The 20,144-nt window shown below is 43.7% G+C and overlaps 1 protein-coding gene across 1 annotated transcript in view; it reads left to right on the forward strand.

The window, feature by feature from the left end:
• Positions 1-20,144, forward strand: part of LOC135551394 (talin-2) — a 115,038-nt gene that overhangs the window by 53,715 nt on the left and 41,179 nt on the right. Inside the window, exons 6-23 of the mRNA XM_064982616.1 lie at positions 63-205; positions 1,255-1,382; positions 1,744-1,807; positions 2,376-2,480; positions 4,259-4,414; positions 6,313-6,414; positions 6,643-6,719; positions 7,757-7,937; positions 8,196-8,309; positions 8,833-8,941; positions 9,738-9,946; positions 11,018-11,116; positions 11,291-11,458; positions 12,388-12,522; positions 12,654-12,813; positions 13,344-13,510; positions 15,142-15,270; positions 19,911-20,024. Coding sequence (XP_064838688.1) covers positions 63-205; positions 1,255-1,382; positions 1,744-1,807; positions 2,376-2,480; positions 4,259-4,414; positions 6,313-6,414; positions 6,643-6,719; positions 7,757-7,937; positions 8,196-8,309; positions 8,833-8,941; positions 9,738-9,946; positions 11,018-11,116; positions 11,291-11,458; positions 12,388-12,522; positions 12,654-12,813; positions 13,344-13,510; positions 15,142-15,270; positions 19,911-20,024 — 2,360 coding nt within the window. The remainder of the gene's footprint in view (positions 1-62; positions 206-1,254; positions 1,383-1,743; positions 1,808-2,375; positions 2,481-4,258; positions 4,415-6,312; positions 6,415-6,642; positions 6,720-7,756; positions 7,938-8,195; positions 8,310-8,832; positions 8,942-9,737; positions 9,947-11,017; positions 11,117-11,290; positions 11,459-12,387; positions 12,523-12,653; positions 12,814-13,343; positions 13,511-15,141; positions 15,271-19,910; positions 20,025-20,144) is intronic.

Genomic DNA, 20,144 nt, shown 5'->3' on the forward strand with positions numbered 1-20,144 from the left:
AGTTTATTGAGAATGTCAGAATCTGTGCATTTACAAATTAATATCAATGTGTGTGTGTTTAGTGAACTGGCTTGACCACAGCAGAACGTTCCGTGAGCAGGGGGTGGAGGAGACTGAAACTCTTCTGCTCAGGAGGAAGTTCTTCTACTCAGACCAGAACGTGGACTCACGAGACCCGGTCCAGCTCAACTTGCTCTACGTCCAGGTCTGACCCTCACCGCGGTCTCTCCTCTTCTTCTGCTTTTAACACGTCTCTGTCCTTTCCACTTCCCTCTCTCCTTCTCTTTCTTACTCTCTCTTTTCATCCGTCCCTCCTCAATAACTCTTTCACTCTCCCTCACTCTCTCCCGCCCCTCTCCTTCCCTCTTTCCTCTCCCATGCCTTCTCCTCTGTTGTACTTGCCCTGCATAGTAGTCAGCAATTAAGCTCTTCACCAGAAACATGCTTCAATGGATGAATGTTGATGGATAGAGAACATCTGTTATTCCATTTTTTTTTGCCTTTTATAATAATAATTGAACACACACAGCCAGAGCTGGTGCTTCACACTCTGATGTGCCTCATTATCAACACCACAATGATTACTGCCTCAAGGTGTGTGTACGCATGTATAGTTTCCTGCGTTTCTAAATAATTTCAGTCAGTGCATTTGCGATGTATTCTGATGTATGCAGCTGGCATATTGCATTTGTGTCATTGTCAAGTCATGGTGGGACTGGGACCCTATTCCCTTGTCTGCTGACAGTGTCCTCTTCTGTGTGACATTTGGTCCCAGGGGTCCTGCCTAGTCTTTAACACACCCCTCCTCTGACCTCTGCTCTTCCTCAAAAGGACTAAAGCACCACTTCCATTGCTAGTCATGTTGTGCTGTCTGTGTGTTGTAGTGTGTGTAAATGGCTGTGAGAGATGGTTCAGCCAGATAAAGGATCTGGTTCAATAAGTAGGTATATGAGACTCAGCAGGCTCTCTGTTCTGGGCTCATTATTCTCTGTATGAGAGTTGTCTCGATCAGGCTGATGGGCTGTATAACATTAAGGGATCAGGGTTGAGATGAGGTCATTAGAGGTACTAGTGTTAGAGGTCTTTTGTTTTGATAGGTCACCATGGTTGGGGGTCAGTTCCATCATTTCAGGAAGTGAATTGATATATTGGGTTTCATCTTCATCTCTTACCATTCCAGAATTAAAACATCCTTGGAGAACTTTGAGTGGCGCGTGATTATATTTAATGTGTGTGTGTTTATCTCTCTCCCAGGCACGAGATGACATCCTAAATGGTTCTCACCCTGTGTCCTTCGACAAGGCCTGTGAGTTTGCAGGGATCCAGGCTCAGATCCAGTTTGGACCGCACATAGAACACAAACACAAGCCTGGATTCCTAGAGTAAGCTTCACTTCCTTCTGAAGACTACTTTAACGTTACATAAGGCGAAGGGAAAGTGGGATACCTAGTCAGTGGTACAACTGAATGCATTCAACTGAAATGTGTCTTCCACCTTTAACCCAACCCCTCTGAATCAGGGGAAGGATGATGATGAACATGGTGATGATGATGCTATTCAATACATTGAAGACATATTGCTGGAAGGAATGTATTACTTCAGGGTGCTGATAGAAATCTGTTATTTGTTTTCATAATACAAATCCTCACCATATTAAATGGGGTTTTGTTGTTTTAAACCAGCAGACTTTTCATGGTTTTATGTATGATCTCTCAACCTGTACCTACCTGTAATCTATTTTAGCCTCAAGGAGTTTCTACCTAAAGAATATATCAAGCAGCGAGGGAATGAAAAGAAAATCTTTCAGGTTGGTCCAGTTTGTTTATGAATCTTATAGAAGTAGATATTGGGGCGGCAGGTAGCCTAGTGGTTAGAGCGTTGGGCCAGTAACCAAAAGGTTGCTAGATTGAATCTGTCGTTCTGCCCCTGAACAAGGAAGTTAACCCACTGTTCCTAGGCCGTCATTGTACCTAAGAATTTGTTCTTAACCGACTTGTCTAGTTAAAAATAAAAATGTTGCTATTTTATTTATCTTCAATTAATTTACTCGTTTCTGAATTATTTTTTTGGTTCCTATTCTGTCAACTTTTTAGTCCCATACAGCTGCTGATAGTCTAAATAAAAGTATAACCCTGGTGGTTCTAGCACTGAATGCTGATTGGCTGAAAGCCATGGTATATGAGACCGTATACCACAGGTATGACAACATTTATTTTTACTGTTATTTACGTTTGTAACCAGTTTATAATGGCGATACCTCTGGGTATATGGCTAATATACCACGGCTAAGGGCTGTTCTTATGCACGACACAACGCAGAGCACCCCATCGTGCCTTACTGCTTTAATATATTCTATTCTACTTTCAAACTCTCAGGACCACAAGAACTGTGGTGAGATGACAGAGATAGAAGCTAAAGTAAAGTACGTGAAGCTAGCCAGGTCCCTAAGGACATACGGAGTCTCTTTCTTCCTGGTGAAGGTAAGATGTGTGTGTGTGTGTGTGTGTGTGTGAAGCACTAGCAGGTGCAGAAATGAGTGAGTTACAGCTGAATATCAGTAGCTTTTCATGTTGTTGCAACACCAAGGCCTCGTTGCACTCTTTCATATCAGAGGAATGTCTTCTCTTTGGAGTGGACAGAATCCAATCCCACCTGAGCATTAGGTTTAAGACCAACCAGATGACTGAAATATGCTCATCTGGCTTCTACAAACTACACGTTTCCTAGCCTGGTCCCTGATCTATTTGAGTTGGCTAATACAGTACAAATAAGATCAAGTACCAGGCTAGAAAAACTGATCGCATCATTATTCAGACTCCAGAGTCACACTTTCCTAGTTAAGAAATGGCAGAGCAACACAAGGCAGTGTGCTAATGATTTCAATGAATTAGACTGAGGAAATATTGCACGTTTCATAGTTTTTGGCACACTCATTAATCTTATGTAGATGTGAGCTAAACAAAACTGTTAGACACATTTCTTACAAATGCTTCATATCTGGATATAGACGTTCAACCAACTGTGTGCCTGCAGCCTGTGCACTGGAGTGTAGCATAATGATTACTCCCCTGTGAGCAGGGAGAGAGCGCGAGGGAGGGAGACAGAGAGCAAGCATCTGGAGAGTTAACTAGTGATTTCTGGCTGCACCTCTGCCAGGCAGGGTCTGTCCTTTTACTGCAGCCCCCACAGGGAGATAGGAGGGGCCTCCCCTGGCCCTCACCCCCTCCAGCTCCCCTGGTCCCCCCTGCCCGTCACCCCTCCTGTTCACCTGGTCCCCCGGCCCTCATCCCTCCAGTTCCTGTGAACCCCAGCCCCCCGGTCCTGACCCCTCCAGTTCCCCTGGCCCTCACCCCTGCAGAGCCCATAGATACCAGCAAGGCAGTTGAGCAACTCTTAAACACTCCTCACCTCTGTCCCTGAGTCACTCCCAATCAACTCTCCTCTCTCCCTCTGATCAGTCAGAAAAGCCACATGAGACAGAGGGAGAAGGATGCCATTTCTATTTTCGGAAAGTGAGTGGAAAGGCAGTCCATGATTCTTGATGGATAAGACATATTAAGGACAATCTTAACCGTTCATGTGAATATGAAGTTTAATGAGGTTTTGGATGCTTATTTCACTCTGTTCTCTAATGAAGCTTTATTGCGTTTTATTTTCCATTGTTTTCTATTGACTGTTTGTTTGTATTATAAGATTGATTAATAGTATGAATTTGTTGTGTATTTTCCACTGTTCTCTGAGTGTTAGTTGTTGCTTATTCTCCCATGGTTCCCCAATAAGGTTTTGTTGCTTATTCTCCCATGGTTCCCCAATAAGGTTTTGTTGCTTATTCTCCCATGGTTCCCCAATAAGGTTTTGTTGCTTATTCTCCCATGGTTCCCCAATAAGGTTTTGTTGCTTATTCTCCCATGGTTCCCCAATAAGGTTTTGTTGCTTATTCTCCCATGGTTCCCCAATAAGGTTTTGTTGCTTATTCTCCCATGGTTCCCCAATAAGGTTTTGTTGCTTATTCTCCCATGGTTCCCCAAAAGGTTTTGTTGCTTATTCTCCCATGGTTCCCCAATAAGGTTTTGTTGCTTATTCTCCCATGGTTCCCCAATAAGGTTTTGTTGCTTATTCTCCCATGGTTCCCCAATAAGGTTTTGTTGCTTATTCTCCCATGGTTCCCCAATAAGGTTTTGTTGCTTATTCTCCCATGGTTCCCCAATGGGGTTTTGTTGCTTAATATTTCCCATTGTTCGGTCACACTGTTTTATAGGAGAAGATGAAGAGTAAGAATAAGCTGGTCCCCAGGCTGTTGGGGATAACCAAAGAGTCAGTGATGAGGTTGGAGGAGAAGACCAAAGACGTGGTGCAGGAGTGGCCCCTCACCACTGTGAAGAGATGGGCCGCCTCGCCCAAGAGCTTCACCCTGGTGAGAACCCCAGCGTGTGTGTGTGTGTATGTGTGTGTGTGGTAAGACTCCCTTCCTCAGTGCTGCCGCCTCCACTTCCTATAGTCCACTAGAAGACTGACAGGGTCCACAGAACTCTTGTATATTTTATACGCAAACACCAATCCATTATCTGCCCTCCAACATGTATGTCCTTTGTGCTGTATTCCTTAGGTAGATTACACATAGACTCTCAGTACATGAAATGTTCATCTGAATGTTTCTCTTCTCATAAACAATTACTATGAAGACTCTTCTCGTCACTCATTGAATTGTTCAACTTAATTTATTGAACAAACCCCCTTTGTCTTGCCTGACTGCCCTTTGTGACTTTACTAAGAGTCCGTGACTAAAGAAATGCCTCATCTAGAAGATGTCTTTTTGTAGACATGCCTTCTTTACCAACACTCTGTTCAATGAATCCTCTCTGTGTTGGTACAGTTCAGGAATGTTCCCTCTGAGTCCCAAATGTTCCCTCTGCACCATATTCCCTTTAAAGTGCTCTACTTTTGACCGGTGGGAATAGGGTGCCATCTGGCATGCAGCCCCTGTACCTTGATACAGAATCTGTTGATGTTAAGCTGTACCTTTTGGTGAATGCTTTGAAATATATTCATAGAATTTTATTCAACCAATCATGCGTATTCCTTTGTGGGGATCCTTTCATCCATTTTCAAACCCCTGTTGGCAGGGTCAGATCAGTTTCATATTCTAAAAGATGATCCAGAAATATGACTAAGGAGTATAGAAGGATATTCTATGGAATGTCTCCTGATATTTAATGTCCGAAGTGATTTTCTTCTTTCCCTACACAGATTCTTCCATGTGAAGTGTGCCTTTATATGACAATAACTGTAATTGGTTTAATCTGACAGTGGCTACAGCCTGCTAGCAGTTTGATGTCTAGGCTCCAGCAGCACAATGTCTGGCGTCTGTTATAAATAACTTATTCCATACGTTCACATTAATCCCCACACACTGAGCCAAGTCCTCTATGTAAACTCATTCCATACGTTCACATTAATCCCCACACACTGAGCCAAGTCCTCTATGTAAACTCATTCCATACGTTCACATTAATCCCCACACACTGAGCCAAGTCCTCTATGTAAACTCATTCCATACGTTCACATTAATCCCCACACACTGAGCCAAGTCCTCTATGTAAACTCATTCCATACGTTCACATTAATCCCCACACACTGAGCCAAGTCCTCTATGTAAACTCATTCCATATGTTCACATTAATCCCCACACACTGAGCCAAGTCCTCTATGTAAACTCATTCCATACGTTCACATTAATCCTCTATGTAAACAATGACAAGCGTAGCCACTGCAGTGCTTTGAATGTTATTCCAGTAAGAGATGCCGTATACAGTTTGCCATTAGCTGGAGCATTTGTCATGAAGCTCTGTGTGTTATTCCAGTAAGAGATGCCGTATACAGTTTGCCATTAGCTGGAGCATTTGTCATGAACCACTGTGTTATTCCAGTAAGAGATGCCGTATACAGTTTGCCATTAGCTGGAGATTTGTCATGAAGCTCTGTGTGTTATTCCAGTGTGAGATGCAGCATTTGGCGTTGCTGGCCTGTGTTTGACTGTTGTAGGATTTGGTATAAAGCCGTGTGTGTTTGCCTCTGGTAGGGATGTATAGGATTTGGTTTAAGCCGTGTGTGTTTGCCTCTGGTAGGGATGTATAGGATTTGGTATGAAGCTGTGTGTGTTTGCCTCTGGTAGGGATGTATAGGATTTGGTTTAAGCTGTGTGTGTTTGCCTCTGGTAGGGATGTATAGGATTTGGTATCATCCTCTGTCTGTTGTAGGCTTTTGTAATAGTCCGGTATAAAATGCTTTATTTGGTATGGACCTCTGCTGTAGGATTTTGGGGAGTACCAGGAGAGCTACTACTCAGTCCAGACCACTGAGGGAGAACAAATCTCTCAGCTCATCGCTGGATACATCGACATCATCCTCAAAAAGGTGAGTGTAGGAAACCCTTTCCCATCGCAGCTTGATTATCCACTTGTTAAAGTGAGGGACACTGCTTCTAGAAAACATCAATACTCCCATGCATGTCCAAATAGTTATGCCTAAACCTACCTGCCAATCACAATATGTGTTGCCTTTTAGAGATGGAATAGCCATTGTCACCTTTGTGAACCAAATGTCACTTTGTGAATTTCTCTCTCTTTCTCTCTGTCTCTGTAGAAGCAAAGTAAAGACCGTTTTGGTTTAGAAGGAGATGAAGAATCCACCATGCTGGAGGAATCCGTCTCCCCTAAGAAGTATGTGAACTTTTATATAATGCTCAGCAACACACAATAGTAGTGTCCTACAGACCAGGGTTGTGTTCATTAGGGCACGCAACAGAAAACATTTCAAAATGTAAAAGAGGGTTTATTATTGGAGAGATCCAGGTAGTCTCGCCTGTTTTTGTCCGTTCAGTGGCTAATGAAGCCAACATGGTCTCAATCCCATTTTATGTTACAGCTATATTGTATAGATCTCATAAATACACCTGACTGTACTCATGAACACTTCCCCTCAGTGAGGATAGTATTGTCCCTTAGGATCAACTTCCTTTGTTGGATTTTCTCTTTTTCTCTGTTCTCTCCATCCGGATAAACAACATTTTTATCTGGACTTCCCTAATTACACGCGTATTTGTCCCTTTATCTACATAGAGCTGTCGTTAAATTACGTAAGCTGTTTTCCTGTCTAGTCTCAATTGATGTTTCCGTTCTTGTACTGAGGGAATATTGGCCTTGGTAGTGTCCCAAATGGCTCACTATTTAGTGCATTACATTTGGCCAGAGCCCTATGTGCCCTGATCAAAAGTAGCACACTAATTAGGGAATAGGGTGCCATTTGAGACACATACCTTGTGTTGTTCCCTTATCTGGGCCAGTCAGTGTGGAGGATAGCATAGAGGGCCTAAGGGAAGACACAGGCATTAATACTGCAAACTCACAGGAAACCAAACCTGGAAGGCTTCGTCTGAAGAATAACAGAGTCTTGTTCCTGGAAGAACACAATGAAGGTTTGATGTCAGCCGTGGTTCCTGTTAGCACCACACACACACACACACACACACACACACACACACACACACACACACACACACACACACACAGAGAGTCTGGCAAACAGACACCACCATCCTTCGATAGTTGGACCACCTGTGGATGGGAAAGGTGAAACCTGAAATGCTATCGATAATTATGTGATGAATATTAATTATCACAGATGCGTTTTTTCAAAAATTATGCACAGACCATAGTTAATTCATGTAGAATTTGTCTGTTTATCTGCGTGTTTCCAGGTCGACGATCCTGCAGCAGCAGTTTAACCGTGTGGGTCGTGTGGAGCATGGCTCTGTGGCTCTACCAGGGGTGATCAGGTCTGGCTCTATAGGAGCAGAGTCTCTCAGCATGGGCACCATGCCTTCTGCACAGCAACAGGTCATCATGGGACAGATGCACCGAGGACACATGCCACCACTGGTGAGAGCAGGAATGCAATGTTACACACACACACACACACACACACACACACACACACACACACACTTTCTCCCGCTCTTCTTTCTGTTTCTCTCTCCACCTTTCTCTCTCTCTCTCACACACACACACACTTTCTTCCCCTCTTCTTTCTCTCTCTCTCTCTCACACACATCCTCTTTTAATATGTATCTCTCTCTCTCTCCATCTATATCTCTATATTTAGTAGATATTAATAATGTCTGTGTTTATTCTCTCCAGAGCTCGGCCCAGCAGGCCCTGATGGGGACCATCAACACCAGTATGCAGGCAGTACAGCAGGCACAGGCTGATCTGGGGGAGGTGGACAACCTGCCTCCTCTGGGACAGGACATGGTGTGGACACACACACACACACACACGTCTCCACTGGGACAGGACATGGTGTGGACACACACACACACACACACACACACACACACACACACACGTCTCCACTGGGACAGGACATGGTGAGGAGGACATATAACAGCATTCTGACCGTCACACACAGACAAGCACACACAGCACTCAGCTAATTTCACGTCCTATTAACTTATAATGCACTTAAAGCTTCTGATCCAAATCTTTACATTTTATATTGAAATTTTCTGACGTTTGATTTTTATGCTTAACGGCATGTTTAATGTATGTACATAACATAAATGTAACTACGTCTATGCTCACCCTAGTGCTCTTCCCTCAATGCCATTCTCCCTGCTTCAGCTCCTAGATCACCATTCATCCTTCAACTCCCATCCTGACTTTCTGATGTTTCATTGTTCTTATTTACTTGTATGTTCTGCAATTCATCTTTTAGCTGCCAAGTACCACCTTCATGTGATAATTCTGATGAACCAGTACCATCTCTCTCCTCCAGGCGTCCAAGGTGTGGATCCAGAACAAGGTGGATGAGTCCAAACATGAGATCCACTCCCAGGTGGATGCCATCACAGCAGGAACAGCTTCTGTGGTCAACCTCACCGCTGGTACGTGGCTTTGGGATGACTCAGGAAACAACCATTTTTACAACAAGTTTTTCTTCATTTTTACGTCTTGTGGTTTTAAATGATTCACACTTGACATTTTTCAAGTTAACGACCTGGTTTTCATTACATGTAAATCTACAGTAATGGTGAACTGATATCCATTATAATGTGTACTAGTGGGCCATGCGAGCTGGCAGTATTCTTCATATCATTGGTTTGGTGCCATGCTGAACCCAGCCAAGGGACAGTCAGTGCTTCAACCATCTGTTTCAATATAAGGGGACTTCCCTGCTCTGTTGTCCAGCAGCAATCAGAGAAGAGTGCTGATATAGGATCAGTTTGGCCTTTTAGACCATCGTTTAGTGAATAAGATGACATGGACCAGGGGTCCTGATCCTGGACCAGCGCTCTGAGATGCTTTATACGGTCCTTGACCCTTTCCCCTTTTATCTAAACGTCTGGTCATTCCCACCAGCAGTCTCATGTCTAAACAGAATGATCTAATGTGACATGCTGAATTGACTGGCTGAGTGTAACATGGGTATATGTTTGACACATACTGGCTCACTGTACTGCACCCTGTTAGGTACCCAGAGGACAGGCCAGAAGGGCTTGAGATGGTTAACTTGGCTCTCTTTATCTCTATCTCTGTCTCGTTTTTTCATTCTCCTTCTCTATCCTCTCTGCCTCTTTCCATCCCCACTCTCTTTCACTTTTGCTTACTATACTCTATTCCCTCTGCCTCTCTCTGCTCTCTCTCTCGTCCCCTCCCCTCCTTCCTCCCTCCCTCTTATAGGTGACCCGACAGACACAGACTACACTGCAGTGGGCTGTGCCATCACCACCATCTCCTCCAACCTGACTGAGATGTCTAAGGGTGTGAAGCTACTGGCTGCTCTTATAGAGGACGTCACGGACGGGAGCAATGACCTTATGGGTGCCGCTCGGAACCTTGCTGGGGCCGTCTCTGACTTGCTCAAGGCTGTGGAGCCTGCCTCCGGAGAGGTGAGACAGGGCTGGCGGAGGCAGATGCCTCAGCACTGGTCCAGGAGAGCCTAGAGTGTTTACGGGCTTTTGTTCCAGCTTAGTGCAAAGCAAGCACACTTGAAACAAAAGTCTGCAGATTGGCCTACTGTGGCTTTCCATGGCCAGAGTTTTATACCAACAATGCTTTAGCCCAACACCTGTGGTATCTGAAGAGCACATGAGCTAGCTTCTACACATGATTCAACGTTCTAGACTTACTTGGACCTCTCATTAAGTTCCATTGTCCCTGATGTAATGCATTTTATATTCTCTTTTAGTAACAGAACAAACATCACAGTTGATCTTTCCCAGTTGTATTGTCTGTAAAGAGAAGGTAACAGAAGGCTGTAGAGTGTGTTAGGTTTGACCTCTGATTGATTGGAGGTGTTTATACTGTACTTATCACTAATGCACCACTGGCCTCAATAATACCAACTGAGCTCCTACTGTATTCATATGGTGGTGCTCCTCCCAGTTACAAGGCTTAATTTGATTAATATTTCCCTTTTTTAGGGAGTGTGTGTGTGTCATGTGTTGGCTCTCTATTGTATTCCTGCCCTCATGTCTGAACAGAGACAGATGGCCAGAGACCGACAGCCAGGCAGAACCATAACAAAATATGGCCATTTGAACTATTCACCCTTCCTTTGCTACTGTGTGTTTTGTTCTGCCCCTGAACAGGCAGATACCACTGTTCCTAGGCTGTCATTGAAAATAAGAATTTGTTCTTAACTGACTTGCCTAGTTAAATAAAGGTAAAATAAAAAATACACATAGACCTGCACATACAGGCCCAGTTCACCATGCTCACAGTGTTCTCTTCAAGGCCAGTTGGGATAATAATGTTTTTGGGAGATTCTGTCTTGACAATATGAAAATACCCTGATGTGGATTCAGAAATACAGTAGCTCATCTAAGCTAGTCTGGTGTGTCGACCTTCTGGGGCTAAGCGTAGATGCTGAGCCAGCTGTAATTTAGGTCTACCTACCGTAGACCCCACGTGGGCTAACCCTTGTGCCATAGCTGTACTGTGACTTCCTGTTCCCTCAGCCCCGTCAGACAGTGCTGAGTGCAGCAGGCAGTATAGGCCAGGCCAGTGGGGACCTGCTGCTTCAGATAGGAGAGAACGAGTCAGACGAGAGGTTCCAGGTAAGAGTCTGTTTATTTTCACTTTCTCATTACAACCTTTCACATGCGATTCAGACTCAGCACATTTAGAGGGATTATTCTGCAGTTGCACCCAATCCGAATTTCAAGCGTAACCTTTGCTTATTAGAATTTATTAAGAGGGATGGACATGAATAAAGGTGATGACCATTTCAGGAGGTGCTGATGATCCTGGCCAAGGCGGTGGCCAACGCGGCAGCCATGATGGTGCTGAAGGCTAAGAACGTGGCCCAGGTGGCAGACGACACGGTCCTACAGAACAGAGTCATCGCTGCTGCCACTCAGTGTGCCCTCTCCACCTCCCAGCTGGTGGCCTGTGCCAAGGTACAACACTGTAGACCTTTCACACACTCCCACTGACATTTCATCATGATGAGAATGATGTGAGAGGGGGAAAGGTTTGTGGCAGTGCTGCGGTGGATAATTCAACAACAGTAGCTATGATTCTTCCACTTCAATAACCCCAGGTAAAGTTAGTAACTTCAATAACCCCAGGTAAAGTTAGTAACTTCAATAACCCCAGGTAAAGTTAGTAACTTCAATAACCCCAGGTAAAGTTAGTAACTTCAATAACCCCAGGTAAAGTTAGTAACTTCAATAACCCCAGGTAAAGTTAGTAACTTCAATAACCCCAGGTAAAGTTAGTAACTTCAATAACCCCAGGTAAAGTTAGTAACTTCAATAACCCCAGGTAAAGTTAGTAACTTCAATAACCCCAGGTAAAGTTAGTAACTTCAATAACCCCAGGTAAAGTTAGTAACTTCAATAACCCCAGGTAAAGTTAGTAACTTCAATAACCCCAGGTAAAGTTAGTAACTTCAATAACCCCAGGTAAAGTTAGTAACTTCAATAACCCCAGGTAAAGTTAGTAACTTCAATAACCCCAGGTAAAGTTAGTAACTTCAATAACCCCAGGTAAAGTTAGTAACTTCAATAACCCCAGGTAAAGTTAGTAACTTCAATAACCCCAGGTAAAGTTAGTAACTTCAATAACCCCAGGTAAAGTTAGTAACTTCAATAATATACATGTAGATGTTCAACGGAAGTGTTTTTCATATTAAATGATTTGTTTACTTCATATTTTTTCCTTGGTTTCTCTTTCAACACATTCCTCTCCAGGTTTCTCTCACAACCCCTTCCTCTCCAGGTGGTGACGAGTCACCATCAGTGCTCTGGTGTTCCAGGAGCAGCTGATCTCGCTCTTCCTCTAACTCTCTATATCCCTCTCTCACTTTCTCCATCTCTCCCTGCAGGTGGTGAGTCCCACCATCAGCTCCCCAGTGTGCCAGGAGCAGCTGATTGAGGCAGGGAAACTGGTGGACCGCTCAGTGGAGGGCTGTGTCCAGGCCTGTCTGTCTGCCACAGTCGATGGGGAGATGCTGAAGCAGGTGAGTGGAGGTTGGGGTCAACTCCATCTCAATTTCAGTACAGTTTTCTCTAATAGAAGCATTGAGGAACATTGAAATGGGTTTGTCAGTGTACTTCCTGAATTGAAACTGAATTGAGAGACATCCTGCAGGTGAGTTCTGCAGCCAGTGTTGTTGGTCAGGCCCTGGGGGACCTGCTGGAGCACGTATGCCACTACGGCTCCCACGGCGAGCCCATTGGTCGCTACGACCAGGCCACAGACACCATCATGACCGTAACAGAGAGCATCTTCAGCTCCATGGGAGACGCAGGTGAGGAGAGGACGGAAGGCAGGGGATTCCCTTGTAGTGGTAGTGATGAAGTCGCTAAATAGAACTATTAAATTAAATGCCAATAAAGCTTGATTTAATTGTTTAAATTGATGAATGTTTGTTGATATTTAGATTTAAAGCCTCTTGGTGTATAGAAAGTGTCTGCCAGCTGCTCTAAAGAACCTCATTCTGTTCTGTACCCAACCTGTTGAAGAATGCTGGCTTTCAGCCAACAGCAAATATGTGGGTTCAAGTCACACCTGACATAAGCCTCTGTTAGTTGAGTATAGAAATGGATTGGAAATAGACTCATTCTCTCTCCCAGGGGAGGATTGGCTCGAGTTCTCAATGCTGGCTGCCAGATGACTGCAGTTTAAAGCCATGTGTTCTTTAATAGAGAGAATAACTACCCATCTCTCGTCTCCTTGGACTAGCAGGATTTAGTCATACAGTAGCCTTGTCTTGTAACTTGCACACACATCTCCACCCCCTCTACTTCTACCCATCCCCCTCTTTCTCTCCCCTCTCAGGAGAGATGGTTCGTCAGGCCAGGGTCCTGGCCCAGGCCACCTCTGACCTGGTGAATGCCATGCGGTCAGATGCTGAGGTGGAAGTGGATGTTGACAACTCTAAGAAGCTACTTGCTGCAGCTAAACTACTGGCAGACGCCACAGCCAGGATGGTGGAGGCTGCTAAGGTACATTACGTAATAATGGCTTACTATGCTAAGCTGTCGGTCAACGACAACCTTTGCCAGTGTATTATCTTTATTTAACTAGTGAAATTCTTATTTACAATATACATTGACATGCATTTCATGTATGTTTGATATTGTTATCCAAATGGGATTGTAATTGCATTTGATTACATTCATTCAAACCTGAGCTTTTTCAACAGTGCTATTTGGGTGCTTCCTGGTTGTCTAGTTAAATAAGTCTACTTTTATTCAGGCAGTCCATTTGATTCTTCATCTGCTCCTCAGCCTTACAGACAAGTATTAATGTCCCTGCCATCATGAATGCTAAATGGGGCCGTATCTTACAGCTGGTTAGATGCTTTGATTCCACATTAATCACATTATAGCAGCTATCTTAATCACTATCAATGAAGGATTTGCCCAGCCACTGTTTCCTTGGTAACTGTCAGAAAGGGGACTGTATTCAACACTATAGCACTACCCCTAGTTGCAGGCAGCTTAGCAGTTAGAGCGGTGGGCAGGTAACCAAAAGGTGAAATATCTGTCGATCTGCCCTTGAGCAATGTACTTAACTCTAATTGCTCCAGGGTTGCCGTCAACATTGGCTGATCCCTGGTTGTAACCCAGGGTCTCGGAGGGGGGGGGGGATATGAACAAAAAATATATATTATACGATGCTAATATAAGCATCGTATAATTGATTGATTGAGGGTAGGGAAGGTTTTGCTGAGGCATGGAGGAAGGATTGTGTCAGTAGTGGAGACTCCACAGAAGATGGCAGCTCTTCGTTTGGCTTTCTCTCAAAGCTGTGTGCTGAGGAATCTGGACATTAGCCACGTAGTTTAATTTCGGACACTACTCTGTGTTTCATTTTCAATCCCTTTTATTATTAGAATACGATTGGTTTTCCCTTCAGTGACAATTTGTGATCACACATAAGTGACAGTTAACCTGGCGTACAGGAAGCAGCGAATAGTATCAATGATAGCCTGTACTGGGCTGGCTAACATGACACACTGTTATGAAAAAAACTGTTTTGCATTTCAAGACTCAATCACATTATTCCCTTCTACTCTTGAGGAATTAGTACTGTAATGTCTCTTCACATTAGTCTGGGCTTACTATAAACATCACCTTGGGGCTGTGGGTGGTGTGTTTTTAGTGTGTGTATGTGTGTATTAGTGAGCTATAAGATGGCTGCTGTAATGTACTGTAGAGGGTTACATTCAGCAGTAGGTGAGGGAAGCGCCTGGCTGCTTAATTAACTAAATGGCATGGAGGCTTAGGCTCTAGATTCTCTTCATTCCCTCAACAATAGGACGCACAGAGGCTCTTAGGGATATTGGTTTGTGTGAACTGAACCCAGTCACGTACAATCAGAGACAGCTGGAGAGACAGAGAGAGGTAAAGAGAGCTGGAGCCAGAGGAGGAGGTAAATGAAAAGGAATCATGATGTTTCCTCAACAAGTTGTTGATAGATAGACAAAGAAGAGCTGCTGTCATTACAAACGGACATGATTACAGTTGGACTCTAGCACTTTCCCTGGATGCATCTCCATCTGCTCCAGTTTAATGATGGATGAGGTGCCTTACTTTGTGTGTGTGTGTGTGTGTGTGTGTGTGTGTAACAGGGTGCAGCGGCATACCCAGAGAACGAGGACCAGCAGCAGAGACTGAGGGAGGCGGCTGAGGGGTTGCGCGTGGCCACCAACGCTGCAGCTCAGAACGCCATCAAGAAGAAGCTCATTAACAGGCTAGAGGTCAGTTGGATGAGTCTGAGCTAGGCTGAACGCCATCAAGAAGAAGCTCATTAACAGGCTAGAGGTCAGTTGGATGAGTCTGAGCTAGGCTGAACGCCATCAAGAAGAAGCTCATTAACAGGCTAGAGGTCAGTTGGATGAGTCTGAGCTAGGCTGGGCAGAGCCATATATGCACAGTATACTATGGGTGGCTCCGCAAGTTTGGTGCTAAGGTGGTGTCCCATTAATGGGTTTGCCAAAATCTGTATATGGGTCTGGGGCTGAGTAAGCAGGCACTTCCACTTGTGTCTCCTCATCATAGATCTTGCTCTACATACACACCACATTGTCAGTCACATGGACAACAGGCTTTGAGTGAAAGTCTAGAAATAGTATTTTTGATATGCTGTATTATTTTGGGCTTTAGGTTAACGTGCAGAGGTGATTACATTACCAGAGCTATTATTTCCAACTGTTGATGTAAACCATGCAAGACCAGTTATATACAGTACAGGACATTACTGAGTGTGTTTGGAGAGCTACAGTGTACTCTGGGTACATTCAACTGTTATAGAAACTTCCTTTCCCTTCCTGTTTACATTCTGAGAAGTCCTTGTTTTCCTTCAAATGAAAGTAGAGACCATCCAGTATCATTCTTCGATCGTCATCCTACTAGCCACTGAAATGTAAAAGGAGCATTTTACATATGACTGTTAAACGCGGAATGAGGGTGAGCTCGGTTTGGGGTTTTGTAAGTGTGTTAAAAAGTTTCTTAGTATCTAGTTACCTTTTGAGTGTGGATCCCGGGGCGCAGTTGGCATCAGTTGCTGGGTCTGCTACTCTTTGTCCAGTGATCCTGCCGACCAAGACCGGTTCTGAGCAGCTATTTGGCGTAGCTGCTTGCTAGCTGCCTATCAAGCTAGCCCTTTTCTTGAGGGCTTGAACTCAGCCCGTGGCTGGGATCACAGATTGTCCCGGGCTTGAGGGTGTCTAGATCCCTGCTGTTTGTTGTTTTCAGTCTTCCCTGCGACCTGCCCTGTCTGGAACTGTGAGGAGTAACAGCGTAACCTACGTTGCTAGGTACCATGACAAAGACCAAAGCCGGCAGGAGTACTGTTGAGGACAGTGGTGTCTCTTTGTCACAGGTGAGCGGACAACAACAAAAAAACAATTCTACATGCAGTTGTTTCAACAACAAGAAAATGGCTTGTAGTGTTTTGTCCAAATACTAGTGGACTCAACTAATAAAATAATGGATGACCTGACCAGAGAGGTCCAGGACCTGAAGAACAGTTTGCAGGAACAACATGGTTGTGGACGTAATTTACAGAATTGCCACATGAGACCTGGATGGAGTCTGAGGAAAAAGTGAGGGAAATGATCTCGGAGAAACTGAAGATGGACCACAAAAAGATTTGAGGTGGAGCAGGCCCACAGAACTGGAAAACCCACCACCGGCCCAGGTGACAGGCCCGTAGTGGTCAAGTTCTTGAGGTTTATTGCCTTATCTCACTAATCTTACAACATTTGCGCACTCTGTATATAGACCTTTCTATTGTGTTATTGACTGTAAGTTGATTTATCCCTTGTGTAACTCTGTGGTTTTTGTCACACTGCTTTGCTTTATCTTGGCCAGGTCGCAGTTGTAAATGAGAACTTGTTCTCGACTGGTCTACCTGGTTAAATAAAGGTGAAATTAAAAATAAATTTAAAAAATGGACAAGGTAGCTGTTCTGGAAAGAGCCAAGAACTTGAGAAGAACGTATACCTTCCTCATTGAGGACTATCCTGAAGCTGTGCACCAGAAGAGGAATGAACTTACCTTGGCCATGAAAGCTGCCAGAGAGTGTGGGGACTTTACTGACATCCGCTATGACAGGCTCGTTGTCCACCCTCCCTTCCAAAACCCTGGAAGGGATGAGAGAGCAAAGCCTATGGGTTTGTAGCTTCAACCCCACAACACACACAGACTCACTTACACACACTGAGTGATTCATGGAATATTTATTTCTTGCAAAGAATAGATTAGGTCGACTTTTGTATGATGGGAGATAGTAGATTGATATAGGCTCGTGCTTTTGCTGTTCGTTAGGCTCGTCTTGTTGGCTGACGAAAAGTAAATGTGGACAGTTCTTTCAATATCTTCAATATGTACCTCGGAACTGGATATGACAGAGAGCCATGTGAGTGAGAGATGCTTCGGGTTGTGTTGCACACTCAGGGAGAAGGGCACAACGCAGCACTGCAAACGGCATGGATTTTTTTAGGGTGCATTACGGCCACAAAGGTGATGCCACTGTGAAATTCGAGGCATTATCAAGTGCTTGTCAAATTGTGAATGAGAGACTATTGGCGTGTGTACAGCCTGTGCAAAAACAAAGCTGAGCTCATGCCTTTCGAGAGTTTTTCAAATCATCATTAGTCTCATCATGCAGCCTTACAATGTATTAAAAATCAAAAGATATAACCCAATGTTTGTAGAACAACTAAAGTTACATTAATAAATCTAAATGATGCATATAGGAGTACCTATTTCTTTGTTAACCGCCCAACACAGAATAAAGGCATGTGCACATTCCCTCAAATCGTTTTGGAGAAAATATTTATTTTATTCAGCTTTGTTCAATTGTATTCTTCATACTATAAAATAATGCCACTTAATTATAAGCAAATCTTATCTGCTAAATTAAGAAGTATAGCCCACAGCCATTTGGCATAGCCATATCAGGACCTAACATAAGGACAACTCTGAGCATGCTTTTCTTTTCTTCTGTAATACACTACATTTTCTTCATATCATGCTTCTTTAGACCTGTCTAAAATAAATAATTGATTTATTGTGAAGGGGGAGGCTATATTACATGGATTTATTAGCCTACAAGCCATTTTAAAAAGTCTGTGTGGAAGCCAGGAGATGCTAAATGTGTTTGTTAATTAATGGTCAGTTACAGTGATACCGGCAGTTATTTGCTTGACAATCACGGCTGACGAAATTTCGTGACCGTCCATGTATCGATCACGTAAAGCGGCCTTTACTAGCTCTAACAGCAGACTTATCAGCTTGCTGCCAGCTCTTAGCAAACTGTTGGAAAAAATGGTTTGACCAAATACAATGCTATTTCTCTATAAACAAATTAACAACAGACTTTCAGCATTCTTATAGAGAAGGGCACTCAACATGTACTGCACCTTTGATAGTATTGCCCATAACCTGTTGCTGAGAGAACTTATGTGTTATGGCTTTTCAACCTCTGCCATATCATGGATTCAGAGCCATCTATCTGATAGAATTCAAAGGATTTTATTTAATTGGAGCTTCTCTGTCAAACATGTAAAGTGTGGTGTACCGCAGGGCAGCTCTCTAGGCTCTCTACTCTTTTTTTATATTTTTACCAATGACATGCCACTGGCATTAAACGATGTTTGTCCATGTATGCTGATGATTCAACCATATACGCATCAGCAATCACAGCTTATTAAGTCACTGAAACCCTTAACAAAGAGTTGCAATCTGTTTTATAATTGGTGGCTAGTAATAAACTGGTCCTAAAGCTAAGAGCATTGTATTTGGTACAAATCATTCCCAAATCATTCTAGACCTCAGCTGAATCTGGTAATGAATGGTGTGTTTGTTGAACAAGTTGAGTAGACTAAATTACTTGGTGTTACCTTAGATTGTAAACTGTCATGGTCAAAACATATGGTTGTAAAGATGGGGAGAGGTCTGTCCGTAATAAAGAGATGCTCTGCTTTTTAGACACCACACTCCAAAAAGCAAGTTCTGCAGACTTTAGTTTTGTCTTACCTTGATTATTGTGTGGTCCAGTGCTGCAAGAAAAGACCAGCTGCCGCTGGCCCAGAACAGAGACACAACTTGCTTTTTATTGTAATCAGAAGGAGGATATAAATACTATGCATGTCAGACTCTCTTGGCTAAGAGTTTAGGAGATACTGACTGCATCACTTCTTTTTGTAAGAAACAATGTGTTGAAAATCCCAAAATGTTTGCAACTTACACAGAGCTCTGTGACACACACACTTACCCCACTAGACATGCCACCATGGGTCTTTTTCATGGTCCCAGAATCCAGAACCGATTCAAGAAAGTGTACAGTATTATATAGAGCCATTATTGCATGGAACTGCGTTCCATCTCATACTGCTCAAATTAACAGCAAACCTGGTTTCAAAAAAGCAATAAAACAACACCTTCCCTTTTTGACCTAGATAGTTTGTGTGTGTATGTATTGATATGGAGGCTACGTGTGCCATTTTTAAGTTGAGGAAGTTTTGCCCTTGAGCTGTTGTCAATGGTCTGTATTGTTCATGTTTTGAGTGGGTCAGAGGCTCTCACAACAGCTAATGGGGATCCTAATAAAATACCAAATCAGGAGATTGTTTGAACCCTACTGCCCGACATTAAAGATGGCACGACAAATATTTGACCTCTGACCTGAGGAACCCTGGCTCTAAATGGAGACTGTCTGCCTCCCAAATGTCACTCTATTCCCTTTAGTACGGTTCTTTTGACCATGGGCCTCCTGGTAAAAATAAGTGCACTATAAAGGGAATGGGGTGCCATTTGAGAGGCATCTTGTGTGTGTGTTGATTCGTCAAGGTAGTGATTCTAAACATGCCTGGCGTGTGTGACATTCCAACAGAATGCCGCCAAGCAAGCTGCTGCTGCAGCCACCCAGACTATCGCTGCCTCCCAGAATGCAGCAGCCTCCAACAAGAACACTGCCGCACACCAGCAATTGGTGCAGAGCTGCAAGGTACTGGGGATAAGTCTCTTAATGCCAGGGGACATCACCAGTTCCTTGCATTGAACACTTTGTATGCCTAATGTAGTTAAACAGCTATATAGGTGCTACAGCTATATAGAAACTGTGGCT

This window comes from Oncorhynchus masou, chromosome 1 (assembly GCF_036934945.1).
Source record: "Oncorhynchus masou masou isolate Uvic2021 chromosome 1, UVic_Omas_1.1, whole genome shotgun sequence".
Lineage (NCBI taxonomy): Eukaryota > Metazoa > Chordata > Actinopteri > Salmoniformes > Salmonidae > Oncorhynchus > Oncorhynchus masou.